At 28.0% G+C, this 14,166-nt stretch overlaps 1 protein-coding gene across 1 annotated transcript; it reads left to right on the forward strand.

Annotated features, from left to right (window-relative positions):
• The first annotated feature begins 6,864 nt into the window (after window positions 1-6,864).
• LOC106757915 (U-box domain-containing protein 4) lies at window positions 6,865-10,782 on the forward strand. Its single transcript, XM_014640771.2, has 2 exons — window positions 6,865-7,328; window positions 9,635-10,782. Exons 1-2 carry the CDS (start codon window positions 7,018-7,020, stop codon window positions 10,485-10,487), a joined length of 1,164 nt encoding a protein of 387 aa, XP_014496257.1. The 5' UTR covers window positions 6,865-7,017; the 3' UTR covers window positions 10,488-10,782.
• Window positions 10,783-14,166: the final 3,384 nt, after the last annotated feature.

Genomic DNA, 14,166 nt, shown 5'->3' on the forward strand with positions numbered 1-14,166 from the left:
TTTCGCATAAATTAATAGTACTTTGATATTAATTTATATATTATATAAATCATGTCAAGCGACTTTTCTTCAAGTAAAACAAAAAAACCTTGATACTGATATTAACATCGTAATAATAATCTTATTTCTTAATCATAATTTGATATTTGATCGATATATATATATATATATATATATATATATATATATATACACACACACACAACTCTACGTATTTCATTTAAAACATTCAAAGTGAGAGTTTTATAAATAAAAACATCATTTAAGTGTAGATTAATAAATTTGAGCTGTTTATAGTTATTTATATAATAAATTTTCTTCTTTAATAATTCATAAGCAACTTTTGTAGATATATTGATAGCTTATATAAACACGTTCAATTCGTAATTTATTTCGGCAATTAAAAAAAATGTTATGTACGGCTTATTTCGGTAATGTCGTAAATACATTATTATAACAATCATTACAAAACAAACCACAAATAAGACAAGTTATGTAATAAATAATAGATAATGATACTTAGACAACATCTAAATATTATATATGTTATTTTATGATTAATTTATGATGATATTTATAATTATTATATTATTATTAATTATGGAGTAATTTTAGATTAATCATAAAATTATATATATATATATATATATATATATATATATATATATATATATAATATGTTTAAATATTTATAAAAAAATATTGTCTAAATATCATTATTCTAAATAATATTAATATATTTCTACGCGTAAAGTTTGAAGGCCATTCATATTAACAACAACACATACATTTTAGATTTTGAAATAGACATTTATTATATTACAATGTAAATCTCATCTGAATAATCTTAATCAATAACTTTATGTATATTTTATGGAATAGAAGTGTGATTATTTCCTCCTCAATTAAATACCATAAACTTTAATTTTGATTTTCACTATCTAATGCTTTTCATTTAATTCGATGCATATAACCTAAATGTTTCGTCAAATTTTTCATTTAGTACTCACTGTAAATATTTCACTAGATATCATATATTCGATCAGTGCTAAAATCTCATCACATCACATGTCATCCTATAATTTCAATCTACTCTATATATATTCTAACTACATCTCAAAACATAAGCAATAAAATAAATAAGCATTTACTTTAAATCAATTAACAGTATATAATTAATTAAAAAAAAAAAAACATGTGAAATCTTAATTTCACCCTTAAGCATTACCATGGTGAGGAAATATTATGTTCTCATAAAGGTAGATTCTCACATGATACACATTGAAAAAATTTAGTGAAAAATAAAATATTATTTTACCTAAATATATAAACTTATATTAGAAAAAAAAAAAAACTTGTAAATATAATTTTCGTAATTACTTTTATAGTGAGATACGATTTTGTGCCATTTATTTATTAAAATTTAATAAAATAGATATTATAGTTTAGAATTTAAATAATGAAACTTATTTTTTATTTTAAAAATCATAAGGTATAAATAAAAATTTTATAGATAAGTTTCATTTTTTAAGACATGTTTCGTCTCTTTAAACTCAATCCTAAAACCTTGTTCTGTCTTTTTTTTTACCTCTTTTCTCACTAGGTCATTTTTTGAGGATAAAGAAATTTTTAAAGGATCAGGGTGATGAGATTTTTGTATCCAAATTATTTTCCTTGCCAAGTGTGTATCAAGTTACTATGAAGAAAATTGTGTTGTTATATGGTTGTTGTTTTCAAAATGTTATAAATGATTTTATACTTGAAATACTATGAGTATGTGATGATAAAGATGATTAGTCGAGATGTATACATGTATATTTATGGCATAATTTCAAATAATTCTTTAGGGGATTCTATCGAAGCAATTTCAATAGTGTAAGCATTGATGTAAGGATCTCGTGGAAGGTTATTTTGAGAGTAGCACGGGGTCTTAGTCTTGAGGTTTGGTGACCTAAGACATTTAAGGATTAACCTTGTGGTGACAATATAAAACCAAATTGGTCATGACTCTATAGGACATTTAAAATCACCACAAGTGCACAACCTACAAGATCCGATATTGATATTGTATTTGGATAATCGAATCTAAAAATAGGTTATATATATAATATGAACATGTTTAATATAAACAATTATGTATGATGATTGTTTAATTGATTTAATAATTGGTTTCTTTTGAAATTTAGCTTATCTTTTTTGCTTGTATGTGTTTATTTGTTTTCTTGTTTGAAAATTTGTTAATTGATGGTGGAAGGAGGGAAGGAAGTAACTTTAGAATAAATGTTAGACAATAAGAAAGTTGATGGGTAGATAAGTGTTTAATTCTTCGGTTTAACTACTTAAAATATTTTAAAAAATTTTTAGACATATACTCAAACTTCTTTTAAAGTTTGTGTTGTATAAAAAAGTAAATATATTATAACTATAGTTAGATAATTGTAATAACTAAATTTTCATATTTTTCTTGTCATTTAACTGTTTTAGGCTATTAAATTTGTAATGATTCCATGATAATAATGAGTCTATTCAAATGGGAGGTTACATTATAAAAAAATTAATAATGTATTTTTATTTAATTTCAACAATTTTGTTAAGGTGAGAGCATTTCAATAAGATAAGATACATCTTAGTTTAAAAAATTGAATCTAAATTTAATTATTTTTATATCTGAGAATTTCGACATGCTACTGCAAATATTCTTAGATGTACAAAACATCACATATTGGTAGTGTATACAACAAGTGCCGGACATACTTCTTAACAATTGATATATGTGAGATATGTCACTCTTTTTGACCGATTAGGCATGACAAAAGTAGCAGTGGAAGATTAACAAATTAAATAAAATTAATTAGACTATTATTAAGTCTTCATTAAAATAAAAGTCTATTCAATGCTCTATGAATTTATGTGAAATATTAATACTTTTAAATCTATTATATTGAGTCTATAATATTGAACCGAACAATTAGTTGATTATCGGAGTAAAAATCTGGTTAGGAAGAAAGTAAATGAAGAATTTGAGAAAGAAAAGAAAAAATAAATACAATAATTATTAAATTTAAACGACCCAATTGCAATGAAAATATAACTTCCAAAATTTTAATTAATTAAAATAAAAATTTAATAGCTCTCTAATAATAGTGCAGATGTGAAAAAAGCATTTAAAAAAGATACAACAAAGAAGCAGTCACCGACACAATAAAAGCCTGACAAATAATGGAATAATAATCTTCTGCAGAGAATCGCAATTCTCGGAAACTTGCAACTTAGCTAATCATGACATGATCTGGAAAATAATAAATTCATAATAATATTTTATTTTGTTTTGAATTTGAACAAATAGTAGTCATAGATTAAAAGAACAAATGGAAACTAAATTAAAAAGAAAAAAAAAACTGAAGAAAAGAGATAAAAAGAAAAGGGTTATCTTGTGGAAAAATCACTTGAAGATGAAGGAAAGAACATATTTGTAAAGGCCTTTGCTTGTGATAAATGACATTAATATTGAAATGATATTGCTTTTATAAATACAAAACTTGTATTATAAGAAGACTCTCTCACTCACCATCGCCAATAGAAATGGAGTTTCCATTTCCCAATTAGGTGTCTCTCTCCGTAACTTAGGCATATTTTTAAGGTGACATTCATGATTTCCATGTTTCACACTTCAACTCTAACTCAAACCCAAAATTCATTTAACCCTTCTTTCTTCAGTTACAATTAAGACGGCAAAACTAATTATTTTTGCCGTAGATATTTATTTTTTAAAGAATAAAAGAAAAATTAATTTATATTTTATCAAATTAAATTAAATTAAAATTTTATTTTATTTTAAAAATTTATAAAAATTTATATATTTTTTAATTATTTGACGAGTACTTTTAGATACATATAAATTTTAAAATATTTATGAATATTTTTTAAATAGATATAAGCATAAGTAACGAATAGATAAAAGATAAGTAACAAATAGATAAAAGATAATTCTTTTTTGTTGTGAATGAAATAGTAAATAATCATCGTTTATATTTAACTTCATTCATTGTCATTTTTAATTATAATTCTACTTACATGTTATACATAAACCAATTATACGAAAAGAAAAACTTAAAACATTTTAATCACCTATAATTAATACTTAATCTAAGTATAATAAACATGGATCTTTAATATTGAATAGAATTGTCAATTCTTAATTTTGATGAACTATTTCTTGATTATTTGTTAAATAATTTTTTCATAGAAAAACTATTGAAAACAACTATCATATTCAATATACTCTAAATATTATAATTATTTATATAGAATCGTGTAATAATATTTTAGTAAAAAATTTCTATTTAATACTTATTTATTAATTTTTTTAATTCTGTGTCAAAAGAAAATTAAACAATAGAACAAAGTAGATGACATACCACATCATTTAACTTTTAAAAATGATTTTTTGATATACTAAATTTTTTATATTCATTTAACACTATAATTTTTTGTTTTTTACTCTTTTCTTTCTTAGAAAAATATAAAAGTTTATATTTTTATGACCATTTTATCATTTTATTTTGTATCAAATAAATATAAAAATGTATCATTGTATTATTACTCTTTAACTTTTATAGTAGTTTGTGTATAAATATATATTACTTTTAAAAAGTTTGTTAATTTTCAATACAAAATTGTAAATTCTTATTCTAGTTGTTCTTTTACTGTTCTTTTAAAGATTTGTGTGAAAATTTTAAGGTGACACTTATGTGATTGTCATTAAAAAGAAAAAAATGTATTTCAAAACGTTAATTAAATAGTTATTTTTATTTAAAGCTAAATATAGTATCATCTGTCATAACCATGACTTAAATGCAAACAAATTTAAAAGCTTTAAAGATTATCACCATCCTAATGTGCAAGGAAATTAGTTTGAAGTGAAAGAAGAGAATATAGAAAGCAGGTTAATTGAGAGGATGAGACGAGAGTTTATTCTCTAAAATGGGTATTTAAACTTTTTTTTTGTCAAGGAATAATATAATTACAAGAATATTTCAAGCATTTTGTTTTGATAATTTTTGAACGCAGGATATTTTCTGACGTATCAATGTAGATTATTTTGTTTGGAAATTTCCTTAAATGAAAAATATACTCAGTTAAGTAAGAAGAGACTAATAAAATCAGACACCTTCCTCGTAATAATACTTTAAAGAACAACTTTAGAAATATAAATTAACAGTAGAATTAGTCTGAAGGACAAAATGAATAACTTTTATTCTTCTCCTATTATTGCATTTATAGCCATCCTGATTCATATAAAAAATGAAAAAATAAATTATGGAAATAAACCTTTAAAAAACATATAAAATGATGTATTTTAATTAACAAATCACAATAATATATTTTATTTAAAATTCAACCTACAATAACTACATAAACCACATATGAATTTATATATAGATATGTTATGAATATTGAGAAGCACTCAAATGAAAAATGTCGATAAACAAAATCATATTCACAATCCATAATAAACCATGTATTTTAACATGCATAATCCATAAATTAACTTTTTTTTTTTTTTTGTGTATGTGTGAAGAATGCTCAATTCCAAACATTCTAAAACAATATATTAATCAAAACTCATAATATTGAAATAGTTTCCAACACAAAATATCATCTTTTATAAAACTTAATGTAATGTGGTCATGTCTTTTTCACATCAAGACAATCTAGCACAAGACTTTATGAAAAAAATATAAATAATATTTCTTACATGCAATCATTTGTCCTTAAATCAACTTTAAAAGCCAACTTAAAATACCAAACAATAATCCAAACATAGAAACATAAAATAGGGTATCTAAACATAATCAAATTTTAACATAAGTTTAACGAGGTTAAAAAATCCTTTTTATCAACTTATTTCACTAACATTGATTTTATCAGAAGAAAACAAAAATAAAAATCTTTAGAATAAATGTGAATTTACTCTTTTTATAAATTTGGTCACTTAAAATTGTGTATTAAGTTTTAAACTATCATGAGATATGATCCGATTTTGAAAAAAAAAAAATACAAAATAAGAAAACGATATATGTGAAAATAAATTTAAAAGAAAGAGAAGTAGGAGAGAATAGGAATGGCTTTGCATCCAAAATGAGCAAGTTGAACAAATAAAGTTTTAAAATGGATGAAATTTTTAATTTCCCCACTTGAATATTAATTTTTCTTATGTTTTGAATATTGGTTTGTTTGAAATTGAACAAACCTACCGACGACACACCAGTAGAAAAGCTTAAGTTCTATGTCCTTTGTATTATTACAAATATTCTCTTCATATATAATTCTATCCTTTTCCAATTTTCAATCACACCCTTCCACAACCAAATAAATTCTGCCCTAAAAATATTCAAACCAATTTAAAACATGTGGAAGGGATATTTAGGCCATTTTCAAGCATGCGCAAAACCAAAAAATAATAATGTACCCAAACCAAGGCCCACCAAAAACAGTGTAACACGTTGATTGAAGACCAGACCAACGTAAGCACGGAGCCGAAACAACAATATAAGAAACAATACTAATTAATATAATAATAAGAAAAAATATATATTTCAATATAATAATTGTTATGTGATGTTAGAAATTTGATATTTTTGGCACCTTTTTAATTTCTTTTCAGAGATTTTAGTTTTTAGATCACTTTATTAATGTGGGTGAATAAATTAATTGACTATTTTTAATGAAGTTTCTTCACACTTCAATTCAAAAGATCTAATTATCCCATGTAATAATATAATACAAGAAAGAAAGAAAGAAATAATAAATATATGAAAGTTGTTCTAATGTTTTACCAAACTACCAAACCAACAGCTCTGTCTCTCTATATATGTTAGAAATAACTGTTGCTTAACGCCTCTCCCAGGAGCCTCCGCACCAAAACCACACACTTTGCGTTTCTCACTCTCTTCCCTTCAGACCAAACAGATATTTTCTCTCTTTCTCTCTCTACTTTCTCTCGCTACCACCTCAATGGAGAGTCCCCATTCGCTCTCTCCCTCGTCTTCCTCCTCCTATTCCTCTGACGGAGTCACTTTCGACACGGAGGAGCCGCGGACACCGCTCGCCGTGCGCCGCGCCCTGCACCTCATCAACTCCGGCGAGCCCCACCTCTGCCTTCAAGCCGCTCGTGACATCCGCCGACTCACCAAGACGTCCCAACGTTGTCGGCGCCAACTGTCTCAGGCTGTCGGTCCACTCGTTTCCATGCTCCGAGTCGACTCGCCCGAGTCACACGAATCCGCTCTCCTCGCCTTGCTCAACCTCGCCGTCAAGGACGAAAAGTACCTTACTACCCTTCCTTTCTACTCACCCAAAATTAAAAATGGTGGAAAATTCTGACTAATCATATTTTTTTTTTGTGAAAAAATGAACGAAACCCCTACATAATTGACTAATTAGATTTTTTCCCTCGTGTGATTAATTTACTTGTAGTGGGTTAAATTTTTTTCTTTAATTTATACGGTTTTATGATTAATTTTATGTTAGTTTTGTTTGACGCACTTTTTTTGATTCTGGGAATTCGTGCGCTTTATGAAACATACGCAATACCTTGAAGCCATCGAGTTGGGATTCGATATTGGAATTAAATATTGTCAATTTGGGATTTGATGTATTTCTATAATCATAATAATAGTATAGTGTTGTATAATGATGGTACATAGCATATACGGTGTTGCATAATGATTCTGATTCTGCTCTTTATTCTGTGTACTAGTTTCCTTCTCTTTTCCTTTTTCTTTATATTTGTTTGAGCGGGATGGTTGGGTTTTCGTTTTTATATTCTACCTAGATGTTTGTTAGGAAAGATGATGATGACGATGGGTGATTCATGGTATACCATACTTTTATTCTTGGGGGGAGGGAGGGGTAGTTAGTTTCCATCTTTTGACAGAAAATAAGGAAAACCACTTTATCATGCCTTAGAATGCAAGAGTCTCATATTTCTGTGGTTGATTGAACTCTCTACAATATTTTGTTTCTTGAAATCATTAAATGAACCATCAAATTGATATTTACCTTTTATTATTATTCTTATAGAATACTGTTATTTTTATTAATTAATCAACTAATTATAATACTTTTGTTAGTATTTATTTTGCGTGTTGTGAATTCTAGCATGTCGAGTACGTTGCTTTGTGAATGATAATTGCTTTTGTGGCTGTTATGCATGCATGCTAATGCTATGTCACACAAGAAAGAATTGGATGCTTTTTGTTGTTGAAACTTATCCGATTGCGAGGTGGATTTCCTTTGTTTCACATGGTGCTATTTCTTTTTTACTTTTGTTTCTTTTCCTTTTTGGATCATGTCTTATTGTGGAAGTAGTCTTTATATCATTTAGTGCTCGTTGCTTAGAGTCAAGTTTCACCTTCTAGCTAAAGGAACAGTTTAATTCCTTTATTTTGCTTTCACTTCTAGTTGCTAACTAAATATTTGCGTAAAGGCTTAAAATATTAGAGAACGATTAGGGTCATCTAGACGAATAATAATGCCATATTTGTTTATCATATACCGAAAATAATTAAATTACCTAACGAGTTAAAAAGGAAAGCCATTGAGCATGCATTGATTACTTCTAGGATATAGAAATGGGAGATTTCTATCTTTGTTTTCTTATTTATCTTCAATGTTTTTAAATTAGTGATTTAACCACCGTGGGCATAATTTTTATAGAGATGCTTCAGATCTCAGCATTGAACGTGATGTTCAGATGACTTTTTGCCTACTCTCCTCATTGTTTTTGTTCAAGTGAGGTTGAAAACGGGAAGGTAAAAGAAGGACTAAAGGGTGGGGTAGAAAGTTTTTATTTTTACTCATTGTTGCTTGGATAGAGGGTAAAAAATCACTTTCATGCTCTAGGAGTGACCAAAATTTGTGGGGTGGAGCGTAAATGAGCTGCACCCCTTTTTCAACCTACCTCCATTTCTGCTATACCAAACAATTGTGAAGTGATTTTCATTCCAAATTTCTACTTCCCCCCATCTTCCACCTATACAAAACAAGCGCACCTAAAATTTCTTGTTTTGGCTCATGTTCTAATACACATTACTGTCTATCTAGATCCTTTATCTCTTGTTTTTTCCTCTTCCCTGGGACCTTAAGGTAGGTGTTATGAGCCAGCATCATGGACAAAAATGTGCACGGCAAGAAGTAAATCACCTAATATCTAACCACCACAAGAGGGTGAAACCAGGGGAATCAGATCTTATCCTACTCTTGCTTACATCAGTATTTTTTTATTGTTTCCACCATTGTACCATGACATCATTAGTCTTCTACATCTAAAGACAAGATTGGGTATGTTCCAGGTTGTGATTGAATATAATGCCATTAACTTAAGAATGAACTCCTGATAATAAAATATATCAGGGTTTCAATTTCTTTTTCTGGCAGATCTGATGTTACATTATATAGCTTGATGAAGTTATTGCAGTTCATCGTCAACTAAAACATTGGCTTGTTTTCTGTACCCTGTGCTATTTATTTTGTGATTTTACCGTTCTACAAGTATCATGTTTAAACTTTTCGTTAGATAGTTTTTTTAGGCATAATTCAATCGTATTCATTACTTGAATTGGACTTGCAGGAACAAAATCAATATTGTGGAGGCTGGTGCATTAGAACCGATAGTTAGTTTCCTCAAGTCTCAAAATGTAAATCTGCAGGAGTCTGCAACTGCATCATTGCTCACACTATCTGCCTCTTCGACCAACAAACCAATTATCAGTGCTTGTGGTGCCATTCCTCTTCTTGTAGAGGTCCTTAGAGATGGAAGCCCCCAAGCTAAAGCTGATGCAGTAATGGCTCTTTCTAATTTATCAACACACCCTACTAATCTCAGTACCATTCTCGAGACAAACCCAATCCCTTTCATAGTTGATCTTCTTAAAAGCTGTAAAAAGTCCTCAAAAACAGCTGAAAAATGCTGCGCTTTGATAGAATCCTTGGTGGATTATGACGAGGGCAGAACTGCCCTGACATCTGAGGAAGGCGGGGTTCTGGCAGTTGTAGAAGTTCTTGAAAGTGGCACTCTCCAAAGTAGGGAGCATGCTGTTGGAGCACTGTTGACAATGTGCCAAAGCGATCGATGTAAATACCGGGAACCAATTCTAAGAGAAGGTGTCATTCCAGGCCTTCTTGAGCTTACTGTTCAAGGGACACCTAAGTCTCAGTCAAAAGCACGCACCCTTTTGCAGTTACTGCGAGAGTCTCCTTATCCGAGATCTGAAATTCAACCTGACACTCTGGAGAATATAGTGTGCAACATCATATCACAGATTGATGGGGATGATCAATCTGGTAAAGCAAAGAAGATGCTGGCTGAGATGGTTCAAGTAAGCATGGAACAAAGTCTGAGACATTTACAACAAAGGGCTCTCGTCTGCACCCCAAGTGATCTTCCTATCGCTGGCTGTGCTTCTGAAGTTTCTTCAAAATGATAGTTGCCGCTGGCCAACTCTGCCTCTTTCTCAGTTTTCTTCACCTTATTTTTTTTTTCTCTGCATTTGGGGTTTGGGAGGTAAATTTCCAGAGTAGAAAACGGAAAAAAAGAAGGAATAATACATAGTAAAGTATGATGCCAGTCCAGGCCATTGTGGAGGTATCGAGTGACTGGTAATTGTCAATAAACTAAGTTGTCAGTGGTAAAGGTCATGATGATTTTGTAGTTGGTTTGTAAAGAAACTGTTGTATAAAATGACATACAAGTGGTAAAAAGCTCCTTGTCCAAAATTCTTCTCCTTCTCCATTTCTACCCATTATAATCGTGTAAACAGATTCGGATCCATCACTAACAAATCACTGGATTTCTTATGAGAAAAACAAGCATGCCCTTATTCACCAGTATGTTTACTGTTTAACACCATTTCAATTTGCTGGAATATTTATTACTCGGCCAAAAAAATTGTAACATTCAAATTGATTTCTATCATTATAATTGCTAGCTAAAACATAGATGTAGCTTCTAGGTGTATTCATTTTGTATCATGCAATGTTATCTTAATGTTTTTGATTTTATATATTTTTAAAATAAAAAGTTTGAATTTTTAAAATTTAAAACAACACAATATATATGACAATGGATCTCACTTGGTAGATTGGAAAGGAAGTATCGTCCATTAAAATTAGAAAAACCAAGAGAGATTTTTAAGACATATTTAAGGAATTTTCTTCGAAATAGAAAATGAAAATAAAATGTTGCATAGAAAAGTGTTGGAAAATGGGCCGGCGGACAAACCGACCAAGTGATGAAATGTTTCCCAGTATTAGTGCGACACGTTTGCAAAACTTCAGTCAAAACTTTAATAATAAAACCCTAAAGTTCATACCTTTTCATTTAACAAAAACAGAATTAAGATGGAAAAAGGCATTCCATTTATCTCTTCAGGCCAATCATTAGTTCTGTTATACTCATGTAAAATACGACGTATCTCAAATGTAATATAATTATACTTTTAAAAATAAAACACTAATTTATGAATTTTTTAAACGTAGAAACCTAGTTACAAAAATAGTACTAGGAACATGGAAATGTCCTCATCGTTTTTCCAAAGAGTGAAATTATTTTCAGTGATAGTGTTCCTCTATTGGTATGTTTCCTGCCCACTTAGTCCCTTTCTTTTGTAAAAACAAATTTTTTTTTATGCGACTAAGTTGCTCTCGTTAAATAAAAAATATTTTTAAATTACAAAGTGATTATATTAAATATGATATAACTACTATTTAAACTATTTGAGTTTCTAGATATTTTTAAATTGACATTTGAATTCTCAACTATTAATTAAAATTATTTTATGCAGTTGTTTGATACAGGTGGAAGAAAAGAGAAATATTAAAAAAAAGAAATAAAAAATAAAAAACGTAGAAAGATTGAAAAACGAATTTTTAAAACAAGAAACGTGAAATAAAATTCACATTTAAATTTTTACAAATATTTGATGAAAATTATTTTATGTAAAAAAATATAATCAATTATATTTTAAGTATTAGTAAAATATTTACTATATAATTCATGAACTTTTTCTTACAATAAAACAATAAGAAATTAAAGTAAGAATATTATAAATGTAAATATAATAAAACAATAAATTCTTTTAATTTTTTAATAAGTTATTTTAATATTTGGTAATTGATTTTGTGAGAAATTTTAAACTAAATTAGTCAATTTGTGAATTTATTTTATTATATTTTAATTTTTTTAAACATTGGTGCGAAGAAAATATTATAAAGGTATTGCAATTAATTACTTAAATAAATTATATTTTAATTTTTAAATATTATTAATAACTTTATAAAAAAATTATAATTAATTATATTTCTATTTTGATTGGCGTTTGTTCTTAAGTTTTAAAATTTTGATAATTCATTGAATTAAATTAATTTTTTTCTATGTATCTGTACCGGTCGTCTAATAAAAAAATTACGCATACATGCATCATTTAAATAATGTCATTTTAAATAAATAATTTATTCCTTTTCCTCAACAATCCATTACTATTATGTTATTTTATCTTAAATATCATCTACTCTTATAAATATGATTATTATTGATAAGAAGATACATATCATAAGAACAGGTAAACCATCATTGTTTTCAAAACAACATAATAAGTGCATCTATAAATAATCATATGTCAAAATCACACATTTTAAATGTCAGACACACATTAATTAATGTTATTCAATAGTAAAAATTATTTAATTTTCAATTACAATTAACTTAACCTCCAAAAGACTCTGTGTGAATTAAACTCACATATTTTACACCAATTATATAATCATTTATTCACACAAAATTATACCTTAAGAATTAAGTCATCCTAACTAAGTTTCTTATATTTGGTATGATATTTTCTTCTTGGAAATAATTAAATTCAAAACACATACATATCAAATTGACAATACTAAACCTCTAACATGTTAAGTATAAATATTGATTAAATGCATAGGCTCTTCTTAACAAACACTGAAGCTCATTCACCGAGACAACATGGAAAGCTTTTAAAATAATAAGATTCAATTGTGAACATCTTTACTTATCTATCAAGATACATCTAAAGATACATTCACTCAAAAGAGTTTTGACTCGTTCAATGACTAATCTTCCTCAACTTTCTAAATTTGAAATAGAAGAATTTTGCTCAACAAAGGATTTCACTCATCTAATAAGTAAGTATTGGAAGTTCTTATTAAATAAAATCACCTAATGAGACCAGACTTGTCCAATAACCCCAACCACTAAATTATTTCGATTTTTATTAGAGCTGTCAAAACGGATAACCTGGTTTGACCCAGCCCGGCCCACCACGGGTTGGTCACTTAGTGAGCCAACCCAACTCGGCTCATTAATTAGCGAGCCAGAAAAATCTGAACCCAGCTCGACCCACCACGGGTTGGTAGATAAACAGATTGGTTCACTGACCCATTTAATTAGAATTTTTTTTTAAATAAAAAAATTACAAACTTTCTATATTCAAATTTAAACAAATTTTACTCTAAAAAATGATGCTAGTCTGAAGACAATTCAAAATAATAATAAAAAGTACAATATAATTCAAATGTCATTAAAAAACAAACACAAAAAACATACAAAAAATCTGCTCCTTCAAGAATTTAAGTGAAGAAGTGAGAGTGACATCACAGTAAATGAGAACAAGTTCCGTGAGAGTGATTTGTGAGAGCAAAAGTTACTTTTTTTTGGTATACATATTGAGTGAAGAGAGTATTTTATTTTTTAGAGTTTCATAAATAAAATAATAAATTAAAAAAATAAAATTAGGTAGATGGGTTGACAGGTCAATTCGGCCTATCATGGGTTCAACCCGCATGAGCCGGGTTGAAATCTAACCTGCATAAAAAAAATCCAATTTTTTCAAACTCAACCCAATACGAACCCATGGTAAGCCAAGTTGACTCACAGATTATGACCCATTTTGATAACTCTAATTTTTATAAAATAAATTTCATCTAACAAGTGATTTACTCGTCCAACGACCAAAACCTCGAAAGACTTATTAATAAAACTCATTGAATGAGTAAAGAGACCTAAGGTCTATAAATATTAAAATCTTGAATATTGTGTAGAAGTAAATAAGTCGTTTAATTAATCCCAATAACTCA

The sequence above is a fragment of the Vigna radiata genome, chromosome 3, assembly GCF_000741045.1.
Source record: "Vigna radiata var. radiata cultivar VC1973A chromosome 3, Vradiata_ver6, whole genome shotgun sequence".
NCBI classification, from domain to species: Eukaryota; Viridiplantae; Streptophyta; class Magnoliopsida; order Fabales; family Fabaceae; genus Vigna; species Vigna radiata.